General features: G+C 44.9%; 3 protein-coding genes across 5 annotated transcripts; all 3 read left to right on the forward strand.

Annotated features, from left to right (window-relative positions):
* The first annotated feature begins 32 nt into the window (after positions 1-32).
* On the forward strand, positions 33-4,098 carry tra2b (transformer 2 beta homolog). 3 transcript variants are annotated; one of them, XM_077621217.1, is made up of 8 exons: positions 33-1,382; positions 2,106-2,245; positions 2,317-2,464; positions 2,589-2,777; positions 2,857-2,972; positions 3,096-3,263; positions 3,339-3,409; positions 3,493-4,098. In XM_077621217.1, the coding sequence occupies exons 3-8, from the start codon at positions 2,432-2,434 to the stop codon at positions 3,501-3,503; spliced, it is 588 nt and encodes a 195-aa protein (XP_077477343.1). In that variant the 5' UTR covers positions 33-1,382; positions 2,106-2,245; positions 2,317-2,431; the 3' UTR covers positions 3,504-4,098. The 3 variants fall into 3 exon arrangements, with proteins under 3 accessions (XP_077477343.1, XP_077477342.1, XP_077477341.1); XM_077621216.1 differs by having other exon boundaries at positions 33-188; positions 1,132-2,245; XM_077621215.1 differs by having other exon boundaries at positions 33-188.
* Positions 4,099-4,723: 625 nt separating this feature from the next.
* Positions 4,724-9,548, forward strand: ola1 (Obg-like ATPase 1). The gene is made up of 11 exons (XM_077620902.1): positions 4,724-4,882; positions 5,158-5,255; positions 5,380-5,523; positions 5,687-5,814; positions 6,838-7,013; positions 7,096-7,176; positions 7,238-7,335; positions 8,064-8,204; positions 8,276-8,372; positions 8,495-8,617; positions 9,284-9,548. Exons 2-11 carry the CDS (start codon positions 5,158-5,160, stop codon positions 9,383-9,385), a joined length of 1,188 nt encoding a protein of 395 aa, XP_077477028.1. The 5' UTR covers positions 4,724-4,882; the 3' UTR covers positions 9,386-9,548.
* Positions 9,549-10,477: 929 nt separating this feature from the next.
* LOC144089945 (transcription factor Sp3-like) lies at positions 10,478-19,222 on the forward strand. The gene is made up of 8 exons (XM_077621203.1): positions 10,478-10,993; positions 12,686-12,898; positions 12,957-13,505; positions 15,962-16,162; positions 16,270-16,471; positions 16,550-16,748; positions 16,825-17,021; positions 17,880-19,222. Exons 1-8 carry the CDS (start codon positions 10,940-10,942, stop codon positions 18,137-18,139), a joined length of 1,875 nt encoding a protein of 624 aa, XP_077477329.1. The 5' UTR covers positions 10,478-10,939; the 3' UTR covers positions 18,140-19,222.

Consider the following 19,222-nt stretch of genomic DNA (forward strand, 5'->3'; position numbering starts at 1 on the left):
GCGGAAATTTACTTCACAGCCGCTGCCTTGACCATTCAGCTCAAAACCAGTTTTGGCTGGCGGTGGAGCAGATAAAGCTTACGCCTGAATAAAACTAATTCATTCGAGCACATTTTGCTCGCTTCTTCATCCGCAAATCGACCAGTAAAGCGAACATGAGCGACACAGAGAAAGAGTTCAGAGATAAGGTGAGTTTTGTTTGATTTTATCGAAAAATTGAGTGAGAAAGGAAACACGCCATGCAAGTCGCAGCGTGCCACCTCCGGTGTCTATTTGTTTAGGCCCCATGGTTGTGGTAAGGCATCTTTTGAACCCCGTTCAAACATGTTGATACAAATGTTTTGAATGCGTATTCGTCAGTTTATCTCTAAAACGGAATTCTTATCGAAGCATGCGGCCCACAACGAGCCGCCCTCGTAAGACAAGGCCGCGACGCCTTGGTACCGTCCTTTCATTCAATCGCCACTAACGTTGCAAACGGTAAAGTTCGCGGCAGTATTTGTGGCTTTAAATGTTTTTTTTTTATACTTAGTACTTCAAAAAAATATTGTGACAAAGGAGTTATTAGGGCAACACTGAAAATAAAAGGGCGAGTATGAAGTGGAAGTACCATAGGAAAATGGCGGTCTTTGTGTTACGTTCACGGTCGTTCCGGAAATTTGGCGTCGCGTGCGCACAAGCGCGAGGTGTCGGTTATCCGTTTAAATCAAAAGAACCGCGTTGTCGTAACATTCTTAACTCAGGAAAATGTGTTATCTTATACAAATGTCGAAATATTTCCGATTTCATGTTCTCTTACAGGATATTGTTTCAATTAAGGCTTTGTTGGAAAACCTAAGCACTTTCCATTTGAACGAGGGTGCCTGAAGAAGGTCAAGTTTTTGTTTTGTGTACCAAATGGATTTGAACGTCTATTGTTGTCAATAGCACCCGATATGTTGATTACGACCAAGGCTGTTAATTAGATCACAAATGAGGTCAAAACTAATTATCTGCGTTCAGTGTGGCCCACAATACTCCTTTGTGTAACTGTTACTTTTATGTGACAGAACTGTTGTTTTCTTTGGTTTATTTAAATGCAAAGCAACCAACCATCTTGCCTTATCACCTCCTTGTTTGTTCTTTGTCAAGGTTGAGGTTGGAAGAAAGAAAAAAAGGCGGAAGACGTTTCAGATACGAAGTTGTTAATGTTTGAAGCCGATGCCGTTGATGCATGCTAATGTATTGGGAGCAGGAAAAAAGAAGCGCTCAAGATCCTATAGTAATGGCAGATGGTAAAATTGGGGAAGAGGAGCAAAAAAGACGGCATAATGTCAAAGAGAAGAAAGAAGAAATGAAGGGTTGTTTTGAAGTTATGAAGTTATGATCAGAAGTTTGGCCGGGTAGGAGTAACTTCTTAACAGCCTATTATGTGGCTACTCTCCTTTCTTTCTCTAAATCATGCATGTGAAATGTTCCTTTATCTGTAAAACTCTCACTTGCAAGAGCCCCGAACCCTCAGATCATCTCAATTTGCTACTCTGCTAAACAAGTAGGTTCATATCAATGCATTTCATGTGTATCTCATTGATTCCCCCTTAATATTTAAGATAATCTAAAAAAAAAAAAAACGAAACAAAAACAAGTAGTGCTTTTAAAAGGGTTTGGCGTTGGGCTCCCGTAATTAACAGACAGATCGTTACTGAGTTCATCGACCATTGTTTTGATAGTCGAATAATTGTTGGGAGACAAAAAAAGGTTCAAATCAAGGCGCTTAATGAGTAATATTTGAATTTTTAGAAAATATTTTAAATAAAAAGGGCTGTTAATAATCTTTATAATGGTATTTAAGGTTTCTCTCCCCCCAATTTATTGACTTATTTTAATATGAAGAGGTCTCTGTTGTAAAACACAACATCAAATAGAATGTATTCCTCTTTTTCTGATCATAGAGCAATGGTTTATGAACCCACTAGTGACAATTTAAAAAAAAAAAAAAAAGGATTAATCGACTATCAAGAATAGCAGTTTGCGGCAGCTCCGGCTAGAAGGGCGAGCGGAGTCACCCGTTTTGAATTCTTTGTCATGCCGATGTGACTTGTTTTAACTGTTTTAACTTTGTCTAGGAGCCCCAGCCCGGTTCGGGAAGTACCTCCCCGCGGCGATCGGCCAAATCCGCCAGCCGTTCGCCGGCGCGCTCCAAGGATGCTTCCAACCGTTCCCGGTCCAGGTCTCGCTCGCGCTCCAGATCCAAATCTAAATCCAGGTAAGTAGCCAGGGGCTCAACTTCGCCGACTCGCCCTCGAGCCGTGGCCTGACGTCCGATTCCCTCGGTAGGTCCCGTTCCCACCGGAGCTCGCGCAGGAACTATTCCCGTTCTCGCTCCCGTTCCCGTCGCCGCCGTTCCCGAAGCCGCTCCGGCAGCCGGAGGAGGAGCCACAGCCGCTCGCCCATGTCCAACCGCCGCCGGCACATTGGCAACCGGGTAACGTTTGTATGCCAACCTTCTTAGTCCAAACCAATTGGATGTCTAACTGTCAATGGCAGTGAATCAATGAAGAAAACAGGCAGATAAGCATTGCGCTTACGCTCCGATGTCACGTTCCCAGGCCAACCCCGACCCCAACGTCTGCCTGGGCGTGTTCGGCCTGAGCCTGTACACCACCGAGCGGGACCTGCGGGACGTCTTCTCCAAGTACGGCCCCCTGGCGGACGTCAACATCGTTTACGACCAGCAGTCGCGGCGCTCCCGGGGCTTCGCCTTCGTCTACTTTGAGAACTACGAGGACTCCAAGGAGGCGAGCGCCGGTCGCCGTCGACCGCCGTTTTCGCCATCTCGTCTGGGTTCTAACGCCGCCGCCGTGTTCCCCCACGCAGGCCAAGGAGCACGCCAACGGGATGGAACTGGACGGCCGGCGAATCCGAGTGGATTTCTCCATCACCAAACGAGCGCATACCCCCACGCCAGGCATCTACATGGGACGACCCACATAGTGAGTCTCGTGATTTTGTGTTATATCATTCGGGCAGACCCAAAATGAACGGAAAGGGAGCCTATTTCCTCGTCCTAGTTTGGCATGTGTCACGACTAGTTCTGACTCTGCTCGCGGTTTCAGCGGCGGTGGTGGTGGCGGCAGCAGCGGCGGAGGAGGAGGTGGAAGCAGCGGAGGCGGTTCCTCCAGGCGCATGTCGAGGGATTACGACCGAGGCTACGACAGAGGTTACGATCGCGGCTACGATCGGGACTACGATCGTTACGACGACCGGGAATACCGATCCTACAGGTAATTATCTATAGGATGAACTTGCATACTTTCGACCATTTCATCCCGACTGAATTGTTTTTAACCGTTCGATAGACGAAGATCTCCATCGCCGTACTACAGCAGGGGATACCGTTCCCGATCCAGATCACGCTCCTACTCCCCACGTATGTTCGTTCACTTTTAGATTATGAATGTAAAGTTTGATGACTTCTGACTGACTCCGCCCCCTCTCCTTTCTTACCCACAGGTCACTACTGAGCAGTCAAGTCGTCCATTGTTTTTAGATGTTGTGAGGAGATCAGACCGACACGCACACGCGCGCACTGAAATGCATGGCAACACCAATTTATCTAACAAAACCCCCCACAAAAAAGATCTATACAATGTTCCCAGTCATGAAAGTTGCTCTGGTGGGAAAAAATCTGGACTCTCAACCAATAGGGTACCATTCAAAAGGAATATTGTTTGTTTGTTTTGTAGTGTAGTACAACTGGTTCCAGGATGTTTTTTTTTATTCAAGCAAGTTAGTCTGCTTCGCATCAGATTATTTTTTTTTAGCTCATGGTCCTTGTCTTTCTTCTGCAGCCATTGTAGTCTTTATTCATAAGAATCAAATGATTGACAGCTATAGACGACCAATCCATTAAAGATGGAAGGAGGTGTTGGTGGTGATCAGTATCACCATCAATGGCTGTTAAGATTTTAAACATGTTGAGCTTAGGTTTTCCCAAGAATTTAATTACAATAGGTAAATGTATATAATGGCTTGCATTCTTTTTTTGTCACATTAGTCTGATTTGTATCCATGAGGAATTTGTCAAGTGGTTTTCAAATAAAAGTCGAAAGCATTGCACATAGTCTGAATGCTTTTTTAGGTATATATATTTTCAAATTGTAAGGACATGAACGGAGCTCATTTGTTGTACTATATTATATACTGGTGTGAAGCGAATGACAAACATAAATTTACTAAGATGATACACAAATAAATTGAGTTCAGAATTTGGGTCTAAGGTACGTGGTGTCCAATCACCCTTCTGCTGAGTTGAAAATAGCCTCACTGGCAGATATCCAGTCCATTTGAACATTCACTCACTGCTAACCCTCCCACTTCAAATGGCTCGAATCTTTAGCATTTTCAATAGCAGATACTTTAAGCTAGTTTTGGCTCCATTTTAATGTGAATGCATTTAACTCATTGGAATGTTACCCTGTCTTACAAACATGGCCGCCCTGGATCCATTTTGGTGCACGTCCAGACGTGTATCTGACTAGATAGGAATCGTTGGAAGTTGCTATAGCATTAATATATATATTTTACAACGTGAAAACGTAGCGTAATCATGACGTAGTCTGCAAACTAATTTCCGTTGTAAATTCAGTTTATTTGTATTTAATCTCGACAAGACAAAGAGCTCCAAAATGATTTTTATCCCCTCCGCTTTACTTAATTGTTAAATTCGCGTCGCGCAAATCTGACGTCATCACTTCGCTGTCGCACGACCAATTAGAAGGCACGCTTTCCAAAACACTTCCGCTTAGTTTTCATTCCCAAACTGCCTCAGTCTTTCCCAGCGGAGGCGTCTGCCTGAGCGACTAGCTTTGCAGTGCACGTCACGTATAAACAGAAAATAAAGGTACAAGTTAACAAATTTCAACTTAAACTACCAAACTGGAGTTCCAAATGTGTTGTCCGCTCGTAGCGTCGCTCGGGGACTCGGTTCGCACACGAGTGCCTCACCTTATCCGCTTGCTAACGTTAGCATGTCGCGTTTGAATGGACGTGCGAAGCCATGCGTTCTATTCTAGAGATAGTGCAAAGCGAAAAAATGTTTTTAAAGCTGTACGTTAGCACTGTGTTCAGGGGAATGTGTTGTCGTGTTTAAATGGTAACCTGACGCAACTCCTGCAGATGCCACCAAAGAAGGGAGAAGCCCCGAAGCAGCCCCCGTTGATTGGACGCTTCGGGACGTCGCTAAAGATTGGAATTGTTGGACTGCCTAATGTCGGGTAAGGTGCCACCATTCCTAGTCATTTTCTACTAGAATAGCGTCTACGTTAACTGAGCGAGAGTCCTTACATTGTACGTCTGTCAGTGGGAAGTAATGATTTAAAATGTATTTGTTTTTATTAGGAAATCCACCTTTTTCAACGTGTTGACCAAAAGTCAAGCATCCGCTGAAAACTTCCCCTTCTGCACCATCGACCCCAACGAAAGCCGAGTTCCCGTCCCGGATGAACGCTTCGACTTCCTCTGCAAGTATCATAAACCGGCCAGGTGTGTCTTTAAGATATTTAGCAACCAATCCGTTAACGTAGGCTCTTTTGGAAAGGTTTTTATAGCAAAACATGAATAAAATCATGACTTCATATACAAAGAATGTGAGTAGCTGCATTGTAATTTACAACGTAGCAGCATCTGCATCTTTTTTATTTTTTAGCAAGGTTCCGGCGTTTCTGAACGTGGTGGACATCGCCGGCCTGGTGAAGGGCGCTCACGCGGGACAAGGGCTGGGAAACGCCTTCCTCTCGCACATCAGCGCCTGCGACGGCATCTTCCACATGACACGTGAGTCGCGTTGCGTCGCCTTGATAGCTTGAGTGAAATGGGCAGGTGGAAGTCAAACGGGGCTGAACCCGAGCGCCTTTTGTGGCTCGCCAACCGGAGTAGTACACCACAGCTCCAACTTTTAAATGGAAGGGAAAACGTTTTGGACTGAGATTTCAAAAGAAATATGTTGGGGGAAAAATGCATCAATATAGTAGTATCCAATAAGTCATGCAAAAGATAAAGCTAAAGTATTTGGAGGAATATACTATTGGCAAAAGAAATACTGTATTTTCTGGACTAATATGTCACACTTTTATATCTTATACTTATACTCAGGTGGAACATTTGTTTATTTTTATTTTTTTTACTCTGACAGCTATATGCTAATGTTAGCTGAAAAATAGTTTGTGTTGCCTTAACCCTGTGGTTTTGTATTTTATCATTTTTACTTTAATGTAATAGTAATTAATTTAAAAAACATTTTAAATTTTTTAAAAATTATATATATTTTTAAAATGGACACAATCAAACCAGAAAAATAACAAATATCAAAATAAAAACAAATACATCATTTTTTAAAATAAGTCAGGTGGAAAATGGAAAAACATGACAAACATTTCTAAAATAAACAATTCAAACCTCGTGTACAACAAAAACAATCAAATAGGTGATGAATAAAATGTACAAAAATAAAAAGGTAATCATTCCACATTCAATTGATAAAAGTTACAAAACGTCATTGAGGAAAACAACCAAATAGAGGTTATATATATATATATATATATATATATATATATATATATATATATATATATATATATATATATATATATATATACACATATATATACATATACATTAAATACCCAAACAATCGTAAATGTTTGACTTCATTAAAAAAAGCCTGTACAAATATTTATGCAAAAAAGGATGAGACTAAAGTATTGAACAAAATGACTAAATGGAAAATAACACACCAAGCTTGGATCCAAAATATTGCAAAAAGGCCAACTTTGACCAACTATGGTTCCTTTTTTCCAGGCGCCTTTGACGACGAGGACATCATCCACGTAGAGGGCAACGTGGACCCGGTGCGGGACATTGAGATCATCCACGAGGAGCTCCGGCTCAAGGACGAGGAGATGATCGCGCCCATCATCGACAAGCTGGAGAAGACGGCGGTCCGGGGCAGCGACAAGAAGCTCAAACCCGAATACGTACGTTTTTGTCCGCGCCGTTCCTTTTATGGGCGGAATCGGCAGACCCGCCACATCTCTCTCTCTCTCTCTCTCTCTTTAGGAAATCATATTGAAGGTGAAGAACTGGGTGGTGGACGAGAAGAAACACGTCCGATTCCATCACGAGTGGAACGACAAAGAGGTACGCCGCGGCTTTAGCCGTCGGTGGGCCGACGTCCCCTTTAACGTTGGGTCTTTTCCAGATTGAGGTTTTGAACAAGTACCTGTTCCTCACATCCAAACCCATGATCTACCTGGTCAACCTCTCGGAGAAGGATTACATCAGGAAAAAGAACAAGTGGTAGGTTGTGGTCTTCCCTAGAAAATGGAGGAATGGTCTTGTTTTTGCTTCTTATATCATGCATTCATTTATTCATTTTCCTGACCGCTCATCCTCGCAAGGGTTGCAGGGGGTGCTGGAGCTTATCCCAGCCAACTACGGAGGACACTCTAAATGGGTGGCCAACCAATGACAGGGCACTTAAAAGACAAACAACCAATCACACTCAAGGCCAGGGAAAATTTAGCATCTAATTAGCCTAGCGTGCAGGTTTGTGGGATGTGGGAGGAAACCGGAGTACCTGGAGAAAACCCACACAAGCCCGAAAAGAACTTGCAAACTCACACATGGAAGTTTAAAATATATAACACACTTACACGGTACGTACAGTGCTATAGAGAAAGCACCTTGCTTTATTGTTTTACTATATAATTCAATATATATCACACAAATGTATATCATTGGCAGGAAATACCAGATATCAATAGCCAGGGTTACTCAAACTTTGCTCCAAGATATCATTTTCAAGGAGCCAACATGGGGCGAGTTACTTTTTTTTTCTCCCGTTTTACTACAAACGCAGTAATCACGTTTGACCACACGAGGGCGTTGTTTGACAGCGCAAATGCGGGCCTACTAAGTCTTGATGGATATTTTCATGGAGCGTTCATAATTGTGCCTTAAAAAAATAAATAAAGTATATCTGCCTGAAATATCGGCATTCAAAAATTTGAAAATCCTCTACTCAGGTTGGCAAAAATCAAGGAGTGGGTGGACGCTCACGATCCCGGCGCCATGGTGATCCCCCTCAGCGGCGCTTTGGAGTCCAAGCTATTCGACATGGAAGCCGAGGAGCAGAAGAAATACTGCGAGGAGCAAAAGACGCAGAGGTGATGAGCTGATAGCAGGGAGGGGGCGACGATTATTTTATTTAATCCAACCAAAATGCGTCTGTTCCCAGCGTCCTGACCAAAATCATCAAGACGGGCTACGCGGCGCTACAGCTGGAGTACTTCTTCACCGCCGGACCGGATGAGGTGCGAGCGTGGACCGTCAGGGTGAGTGTGTTCGCGATGACAGTTTTTGACAAACTGCTAAATACGAAAATAAAACAGTGTCGTTGTGCTGATGTATCTAAAAGCAAGCATTTTATTTATTTTCCGTCAATGGCGCCCAACAGAAGGGGAGCAAAGCTCCACAGGCGGCTGGAAAGATCCACACCGACTTTGAGAAGGGCTTCATCATGGCCGAGGTCATGAAGTATGACGACTTCAAAGAGGAGGGCACCGAAAATGCGGTCAAGGTACGGCTTTTCTGAAGGAATATATTGTCTTACTTCTCGTCACAATTATTGTTACTAAAGGGAGTGGAATTCGCGGTCCAATGAAAAGTGGCCAAAAATTTAGCTCTGCAACAAGTAATCATTTAAATAATAATAATGTAAACAACAATATATTTTATTCTTGTACAGTATTTGTGACTTTCAAAAATGCATTTCTTTTATAAATACTTTTCCCATTTTAATATTTAACTCAACGTCTCAAATGACGTTTGTAAATAGCGATTTTTTTCTTTTTTTAAACAATCTATTTTGTTTTTTGTTGCATTCCGGAGGAAAATATTCCTATTTACCTTAACGCCCCCCCCCCCCAAAAAAAACATGCCATAATTTCTGGACTATAAACTCCCAAAATATCACAAATTTAAGAGAGAAAAAAAACAAAACAAATATATATTTATGGATCACCTGTCCCTAATAATTTAGAAATTCATTTTATGTTAACTGGGGTTATCTGTGTCTGTCTGATTTGTCTACTAGAAAACATTTGAGAGGGCAAACTTTTTTTTACTACTGTGTTGTTAATTTATACTAAATTCAACATGTTTTTAATTACAAAATTTTTATGTCCGGTTATTTAAAAATTCCTTTTTAACACGTGTATACTATTTTGACATTTCCGCCTCTTAGGCTGCCGGTAAATACAGACAACAGGGTCGGAACTACGTAGTGGAGGACGGTGACATCATCTTCTTTAAATTCAACACACCCAACGCGCCGAAGAAGAAATAAGAATGTCAAAAATGTATATTTTTTAAAGAGAAAACTGCCCACCCCCTGTTTTTCTTTTTATTGACCACACACGGATGGCCTTCCAAGTGCTCTGCTTTCACGCGGACGATCCAAAATGCCTCATCATTAAAATATGCGCGTCAATAAAATGGGTCAGAATCCCCTCGTTTGCATGACGTGACATTTTTGACGTTATCTTCCTCCCGTTTGCGCTTCGCTCGACTCGCATTGTTTTCAAAATTCGGTGCTTCTCAAATGTTTGACACCAAGTACCTCCTGAAAAATAACCACAGCGGACAGAGCGCAATAAATGGCGCTTGCCAATTGGAATAAATTGCCAATGCAGATAAAGTTGTTTTTGTGTCGTTGTTCTTAAGGGAAAATATTTAGAAAGTGTCTCAACTACTGTTCTGCCGTTATATTCATGATCAAAATGTTATAAATGCATTGTAGTATGGCTCATAGGTGGGACGTTGTGAGTTTGAATCCAAAGTTTGGCTTTCCTAAATGGGGATTTTTTTTAATTGGAATGTAATTGGATATTTTCTCCATATTTTAAGGGCAAGATTTTGACTTATTTTTAATTTTGTAGTCCATTTTATGTGTACTGACTGCGAATGCTCATGTATCAGTGCCTTTGATGGCCAATTTGTCAAATATGTCAGGTTAATATCTTAGAATATTTTTGACGCGTTTTGATACTGTAAAAACACTCCAAGAATTATCTTTGAATGTTTTTTTTTTAATTGATAATCCCACAATATATATATATATATATATATATATATATATATATATATATATATATATATATATATATATATATATATATATATATATAGTGTTGGGCGCCCGAAAATGAATTTTTCAAACTTTCAATCTCCGCTAAGAACAATTGTCCCCCTCTGTTGCTTCTCCAGCTCACTCAAACAGGAAACACTTGTCCTTTAAAAAAGACTGACACGTACGAGAGCCAATTACGCGTCGACGCACGGGTCCATTCAGCCAATCGGCGCAAAGAAGAAAGGTGGGACATCCTGTAATGCGATGCAAATTACACAGTCGACCTCGCTAAGTCCCTCCCCTTTGTGTTTCCCGCACCGTCAATCAAAATAGGAAAAAAATCGACCCGAATTCACCGATCAACACTACTAGCCCGTCAATGATAAAATGGCCATGTTCGGGTTTTAGCGGCTTTTATAACGATCCCGCTCGGGATGTTAACTGTTCGCAAAGATCGCTCATTGGTGTGCGACTTGGGGGGTGAGTTTGATTGACGGCAGCTGCGTATTTTGAAAGCTTTTTTTATTTTTTTGCTCGGCGGCTAACTAGCTCGGCGATGGTGAGCTAACAGTCGAGCTAGCAAGCTAGCCACGGAGTTGTAAACAGCGGTTCTCCTCGTCCCCGCAAAGTTGGCGAGAGTTCCGGCTCGTCGAGGGGAGGCTAAAACGGTTCTTTAGCGACGAACCGAGAGAAAATCGCAGGGTGGGGATGCTTTGCGAGGCTTTCGAGGCCCGACGGGAGTTGAAGATTACCGAGTGAAACAAGGGAGAAATGGCGTCGGCGGACGTGGACAGCAGTCAAAGCGACTTTCTGCAGGAAACGCAGGTCAGTAAACTCTTTGACTTTTTTTTAAAAAAAATTAAGTTATCCCTTCCCTCTGCGTTTTTACCCCGGCGTGCCGTGTTTGCAGAGCGTCAAAGTTGACACGTTTTGAAATTTTGAATCTATTGAGGGTGGAGGAGGGTGAAACGCCGTCGTACACTTCCTGTGTTCCCCCCACTCTCCACAACGGCCACCCACTTTTTACCCCGCTAAAACCCGCCCATAGTGGGTCGGACGCTGGGAGGCCGTCGCTCGACGCGGGGACACCCGCCCGGTGCGACGAATCGTGCGGGCGAAGGATAACCACGGGGAAAATGTCGTTCATCTCCGGCGTCGTCCATAATCAAAAACAGTAGCGTTCATTTCTCGCCCATCCCCCACTCGCCTGCCCCGGCCAGGCCCGTCAAGCAGCCACCATCACGCGAGCTAGCATCGGCTCGACAGCCCCACCGCTAGTAAAATAAATAAATCAATAAATAAAAAAATAAAAACGCAAAATTTCACTCGAAAGTGCTTTTATGTGATCGTTTGGGTGGCAGCAATGTCGCTATGTTACTATATTCAACTGTGAAGTGTATTACTACAGTCGAATCGATGCTAGCTAGCTAGCATAGCCACGTCCAGCTTCCGTGTTTCGACGGCGTTTTTGGCTTCTAAGGCTTAAGTTTTAGTCCAAAGTGTATTTTAGCGTCGTTATAATGTTGTTAGGAGCCTTTATTAGGGATTTCTTGATCCAAAATGTTTGCGTCCGTGATTTTGAACGTGTGAGGATCGAACAAAATGTATAAAAATGGGTAAAAGTATAGTCATTTGTTATAGTGGACAGCTATTCAAAAGTTGTCACTAGGCTTTTGTTAGCAAGTAAAATTAATGATGAATAAAAGGTTTACAAAAGCGAATTTGATGAAATAAAAACACATACTGTCTGGTCACAGTCAAATAACACAATAACGAGCATTTCTTCCGTAAGCTTTATTGCCATCAAAGGAGCATTTATGTAAAACTGCAGGGCGAAAATGATATCGAAACCAGGATCAAAACATTGACGCTTTCAAAAACCGGCTCCCCACTTGGCCGCCAGATTAAATCACGCCGCATTGTCCTTCCTACTAATCAGAAAAGAAAGAGGCTAACCCATTAACGCTAGCAACGATCATGTGAACAGACTCCTTTACATACAAAGAATAACAATGAGTCTTGAATCATCAGGGTTTCAAATTGCACCGGGTTTAAGTCAAAAATCATGGTTTTTTTTAGCCTTGTAGGTTATCGCAAAAGAAGAGATTCCAGTAAAATGAGGCCAATTATGAAGGCCATCTAACTTGTTCCTTCTACCAGAAACACTGATTTTCTCTAAAACATAGCACACGGACAAATCATATTTTATTGACCATTTTATTCCTCCATCCATTTCAATTTGGGAAAAACGTGCATGCGTAAATATGTTTTTTCTCCTTATCCAAAGCCAGAGCAAAACACTCGTAGCATGAGCACGTGACCTTAAGCATTCGATTCAATATATAGCTAAATGTATTAATAATGGAAGTGCAAATCTTACATCACGCTAGTTTAATGTCAATAGACATCATAGGCTTTTCCGGTCAAAATCGATTGGATGTCTAACGTGGCCAGCGTGTTAAATGGGGTGTGCTCCAATGACATGATAATAATAATCATCATTTCTGGCTGCCACAGACGACAGACATGTCTGCCATTCAGCTGTCGGGATCGGACCGCTGGGAGGTGCTAACGCCCGTCTCGGCCGCCAAGGACGATGCCAACGGCGGGATCGTGGCGTCCAACGGCCAGTACGTGCTTCCCCTCGGAGGTCTTCCCAGCCAGCCCATCTACGTCACGGCGTCCGGGGGGGAGGCCATGGCCAACGGCGTGTCGGGCATTCAGTATCAGGTGAGAAGCTCCACTCGCCTCGACACGGTTCTCCGGTAACGCTCGAAATTTCCTTCAGGTCATCCCTCAGATCCAAAACGCGGACGGGACGCTGTCCGGCTTCCAGGCGCAAGGCCTAGACGACGGCGTGGGCCAGATCCAGCTCCTGCAAGACGGCGGCGGGCAAGCCGGCGTGGGAATCGGCTGCGCGGCGTCGGCCGCCGGCGACCTCCTGACGCAGGCGGGTCAGGCGCAGTCCATCCAGGGCCTCCCGCTGGCCGGGGGCTCGGCGTACGCGGCGGGGCTGCCCGGCAACATCGCCTTCGTGCCTATCAACAGCGTGGACCTGGAGTCGCTGGGCCTGACGGCGGCGCAGGCGGTGCCCATCGCCACGGGCGTCACGCCGGAGGGACGGCTCATCATGAGCGGCCAGGCCCTGGAGGGCGGCAAGCTGGCGGCCGGCGGCGGCGGCGAGCGGGAGATGTACGCGCCCAACGGGGCCTCCTCGCAGCTGCCCGCCACCATCGACGGCACGGGGGTGCTGACCCAGGCCACGGCCGTGTCCGCCGGCGTGGCCGACCCCTCGTCCTCGGCGGCCAACTTTAATTCCCACCTGCAGCAGATTCAGGTGGGTTCTGTCCTCCGACGTTTATTTCGGGCAGTCGACTCGACAACAATGTTTTTATACTTACAAAAACTGATGCAATATGAACAAGCAATTGCCAAGCGACTTTGTCATTTTATCTTACAATCTTATCTTACAAATGGCGTTCTTGTTATGTTGCTAAGCTAATATCTCATGACCTTGAAACGTAGACTACAAAGAAGTGAGAATAGGAGCAGTTGTTGTTGTTCTTCATTTTTTAATTGGAAACCAGATCTAATGAACTTAAAAATACATTCAAGGTTTGATTATACAGGGTGTTCCAAAATGTTTGAGCCCATTTCGTGGGCCAATCCGTTTTTCCATTTTCATTGTTCATTTCAAATATTCACAAGTTGTGTAGAAACTATTCAAGTTTCCGCGCGTAACGTTGGGCGTTGTAATCTTTTCGGGTTAAGAAATGCCGTTCGCTTCAAAAGAAAAGGCATTTTGCGTGTTAAAGTATGCTCCGTCAGATTCAGGCAACCAATGTACCGTCTTCACACATTTTGCCAAATAGTCACCAACTATAAAACAAATTAGGACTTTCAAGAAAAAGCCTGGAATGTGGCTTGCTTTCCACACTTGCTCTTCTAACACTCTCTCAATTTTTGGCCTAGGAAATGGGGTCAAACATATTAAAACACCCTGTATTTGCGGGCCAAACTCAATGAAAAATGTGAACCAAACAGGTCAAGATGTATTTGTGTGGCAAACTTCATGAAAAATCTCAAAGTTTGTTCTTGCTAACACTATAGATGCTACTCAAAACATCTAATATCATGTCCTGGTTGGTAAAGTCATGGCAAGTTTTTTTTGTTGTGAGTATAACTATAGTGGCCTCGGCGGCCCAGTGGTTAGAGTGTCGGCTTCTGAGATCTGAGGTCCTGTGTTCAAATCCCGGCTCAGTATACCTTTGTTTTTGTTTTGTTTTTGTGCCCAAAACCCATGTCAAATTTTTTTTTTTAGCTAAAACTATTGGGGGCTCCGCCGGCAGAGCGGTTAGAGCATCAGCCTCTGACATCCAGGGTCCTGGGTTCGCATCCCGGTCACTGCCCGGAAACAAAAATCTTGGTTCCCTCCCGCCGAAGGCGGGAGGGAACCAAGTGTGTTGGCGTCCACCCCCGCCGAAGGCGGGGGTGGACACCAAGTGTGTTGGTCCCCTCCCGCCAAAGGCGGGAGGGGACACCAAGAGTCCTGGTCCCCTCCCGCCGAAGGCGGGAGGGGACCAACTGTCTTAATGTCCCCTCCCGCCGAAGGCGGGAGGGGACCAATATGTTTTGCTGCCCCCTCCCACCAAAGGCGGGAGGGGGACCAATATTTTTGTTTCCAGGTAGTGACCGGGATGCGAACCCAGGACCCTGGATGTCAGAGGCTAATGGTCTAACCACTCAGCCAGCAGAGTCCCTAATAATTTAAGTAAAAAAAAAAAAAAATGACATGTGTTTTGCGCCCAAAACACATGTCAATTTTTTTTTTTTTACTTAAATTATTGTGGCCTCTGATGGCTGAGTGGTTAGACCATTAGCCTCTGACATCCAGGGTCCTGGGTTCAAACCCTGGTCACTACCTGGAAACAAAAATATTTGTGTCCCCCACTGCCTCTGGTGGGGAGGGACCAAGTGTTTTGACATGATTTTACCAACCAGGACATGATATTAGATGTTTTGAGTAGCATCTACAGTTTTAGCAAGAACAAACTTTGAGATTTTTCATGAAGTTTGCCATACAAATACATATAAGTAAAGGTGAGTGAGGGCTTTGTGTATATTGTGGATCAAACCGCTTCTCACGAGGTTATGTGAGCAAACATGAGAGCGGTAAGCACCCGGTATTCCAAGGCAGTCTCCCATCCATCCAAGTAGTAACCATGCACAACCCTGCTTAACCTCCAGAGTTTTTTCAGGGTAGTATATCAGAAAGCCAACCATGACATGATATTGGATGTTTTGCATAGCACCTATAATTTGAGCAAAACCAAGCATTGACCTGTGTAGTGCACATTTGACATGGAGTTTGGCCGACCAGTCGACATACACCAATCTAAGTAAAGGTGAGTGAGGGCTTTGTGTGTATTGTAGAGCAAACTGCTTCTCACAAGGTAAGTGAGCAAACATAAGAGTGGTAAGCACCCGGTAGTCCAAGGCAGTCTCCCATCCATCCAAGAAGTAACCATGCACAACCTTGCTTAACCTCCAGAGTTTTTTCAGGGTAGTATGTCAGAAGGCCAACCAGGACATGACATCCCATATTGTGAGTAGCACCTTGAATTTGAGCAAAGGCCAACGTTGACCTGTTTGGTGCACATTTTTCATTGAATTGGGGTCAAGCATTTTGGAACACCCCTTATTCAATAGATTCTTATTATAGAAGCAGATGCAATTGAAAATGTTTTTTGTCTGTCAGAAGGTACTTAATTAACGCTGGTTGTCTTTGTCCAGGTACCAACGTCCAGCGCCACCACCCTCTCGCAGCCCATCCTGCATCTGTCGAGCGACGCTCAGGCTCAAGTGGCCTTGGGCCAGGACCTGAACGCGGCGGGGCAGACGCTTCAGAGCGTCCAGTTGGTCAACCCGGGGACTTTCCTCATTCAGGCCCAGACGGTCAGTCCCACCGGGCAGATCCAGTGGCAGACCTTCCAGGTGGGCACTCGGTCGGTGGTAGCGATAAAACGCTTCAGAGCGGAGGACGCCGAAGCCCCGATGCCGTTCATGTTTTTCTTAAATCTCCTTTGGTTTGCTTGTTTTAGGTGCAGGGGGTCCAGTCGCTTCAGGGGCTACAGCTGCCCCAGGGCCAAGCTCAGCAGCTGACGCTGGCACCCGTGCAGACCCTCCCGCTGGGCCAAGGTCAGGTCAGCCTGCCCAACCTCCAGACGGTGACCGTCAACTCGCTGACGCAGGGCGGCGTTCAGTTCGCGCAGCCGCAGCAACGGGCCGACGACAGCCCCGCCGGTAAGACCGCGGCTCTCCTTTTGACGGACGCGTGGATTCCTCCGAGTCAACGGCATCCATCTCCCTCCGCCGCCGCAGGCATCCACATCAAGGAGGAACCCGACTCGGAAGACTGGCACCTGAGCGGCGACTCTACGCTCAACCCCAGCGATCTGAACAACCTGCGCGTGCACATGACGGCGGCCGAGGACGAGGCGGGCTCCGGCGTGGGCGGCGAGGGCAAGCGGCTGCGGCGGGTGGCCTGCACCTGCCCCAACTGCAAAGAGTCCGGAGGAAGGTGAGTAAGGGCCAGGTGGGCGCCAAGCCACCCCAAGGCCCACCCTTACCATTCTGTCCGACTTCCTTCCTCGCAGGGGCTCCGGGCTGGGCAAGAAGAAGCTGCACGTGTGCCACATCGCCGGCTGCGGCAAAGTCTACGGAAAGACGTCGCACCTGCGCGCCCACCTGCGCTGGCACAGCGGCGAGCGGCCCTTCGTCTGCAACTGGATGTACTGCGGCAAGAGGTTCACCAGGAGCGACGAGCTGCAGAGACACAGGCGGACGCACACGGGTAAATCATCATTTCATATTCAATGCAAACCCAAAGACCAATACAGACGCTTCCCCTACTTACGAACGAGTTAGGTTCCGAGCGATCGTTCGTAAGGTTAATTTGTTCGTAAGTTGCTTCGGTGCTATATTTTGTATTATCATTTATGTTTAAGGCCTATATAAGTATATTGAAGGTTTATATAAGTATGTTTAAGGCTTGTATAAGTAACACAGTATGTACATGTACGTCATAAGATAAATAAAATGAAGTTTAACTTACTTTTGGAAGATGTACTCGATGCTTAAGGAGGAAGAGGAGGATTTTATATCATGAGAGGGTCTTTGTCGTCGCTGGAATGGCTTTCAAAAGTGACTTCCTCCTCCGTAACTTCAATGTAGGAAGAAGTTGAGGGTCGGGGAGAAGATGAGGCTTGATGAGTATCTTCCTTAGAGGATTTACTAGAAAGTGGCCCAAAGAAGCGATCTAACGACGATTGCAGTTTTCTTCTTTTTTTTCAACATAAATGATGAGGTAACACTGTATGGCATCATTCAATTGATTCGCAACATTTGTGCAACGTTCAATATTTGGGTCTTGCCCCTCGGCCAAGTGTTTCGTCTCGAATTTCTTCATGGGGACAGGCGTTTCTTCCTCCTCCTCCTCGACACGTTGCTGAGCCTCCTCCGTCTCAGTGCCAAGCATCAGTATTAGCGGCAGAAAGGAGCACTACTCGGGGGGGAAAAAGGCGCACAATACAAACTTGAACTTCCGAACTTACATATGCCATATTCACGGACATGTTCGTAACCCGAATGTTCGTAAGTAGGGTAGCGTCTGTATACAAACGTCTCCATGTCCCGTTCCGTCCTTCCCCAGGCGAGAAGAAGTTTGTGTGCGGCGAGTGCTCCAAACGCTTCATGCGCAGCGACCACCTGGCCAAGCACATAAAGACTCACCAGAACAAAAAGAGCGGCGCGCCCGTCTCGGCGTCGCCGTCGCCGCTGGCCGCCGACACCCTCATCACGGCCGACGGCACCACGCTCATCCTGCAGTCGGCCGCCGCTCGCAACCTGGTGGCCAATCAGGAGATCCCGCTGCAGCTGGTCACCGTGGCGCCCGGTGAGGTCATCGAATGATCCACGTCCCCCCCCTCCCACACGCACGCACACACACACACAAACACACACCTCTTCCCTTTGCCTCCTTTCTTATACATATATATATATGAATATAAATATATGATAAATATATATATATTTTAATTAAGAGTTATCCAGACCTTGTTTTTGCAGTCTTTTTTATAGGCCGGCGAAAGCATTCAAAATGGTTGCTATGTACACGTACACACGCACACATTCACACACACACAAAATGAAATGCCTTATTTTGTATCATAGTCGTGTAAAATATGCTGGAGGTGCATGGGTTCTTTTTCTTGTTCATTTTTTTTATGACAAACATCCGTCATAGAAAGGTTGCCCAATTTTTGGGAAGTGCGCTTATAGTACGAATGTCCCAGCGAGCTAAGCAGCGGACGCTTAAATCCAAAAGCTCACTTGTCTTTCACTCTTTTCTTTTCTTTTCTTTTTTTTTGTCGCGTACTAAAAATGCAAGGTTTTCTGGGAACAGGTTTGTCGCTAAAGCAAACGTGGCGACGAGGTTCTCCGGAATGGAGAAAGTTTGGGGACGTTAAGGCTAAGTGGTTCGTTCGCAGACTTCTTTTTTTTTTTTTTTTTTTGTTCTGTTTTCATATAACTGCAAATTTGTGCTTCCCTCTGGTTTTTTTTTTTTTTAACATCTGGCTTCCCTTTGTCTTACAGTCCAACAAAAAACACGCACGTCTAAATGGTTCGAAATTTGAACGTGGAAAGTCAAAAGCTGCCGACGGGCGTGTTTTCTGATGTACGTTGGCCCTTTTATTGTATTGAATTTCCGTGGCGGCAAGCGTTGCCCGGAGAAAAAACGATGGCGCTATTTTATTTTATTTTATTTTATGTCATGTATAATCCTCATGCTCGTCCCCATGTTTGTAGCATTCTTTTACACGTGTATTATGCCCTTGTTTATAGAAGCCATCACTAAGACGACGCAATTTATTTCAATGTATCAAAAACATTATTTTAAAGTGATTTTTTAAAGAGTTGGTGTAAAAAAATGAATGTTATCTTTTTTTGGTAAGACGTTTTTTCAAATGGATCACAATAAAGTCTGAAACCTGA

The sequence above is a fragment of the Stigmatopora argus genome, chromosome 15 (assembly GCF_051989625.1).
Source record: "Stigmatopora argus isolate UIUO_Sarg chromosome 15, RoL_Sarg_1.0, whole genome shotgun sequence".
Classification (NCBI taxonomy): Eukaryota; Metazoa; Chordata; class Actinopteri; order Syngnathiformes; family Syngnathidae; genus Stigmatopora; species Stigmatopora argus.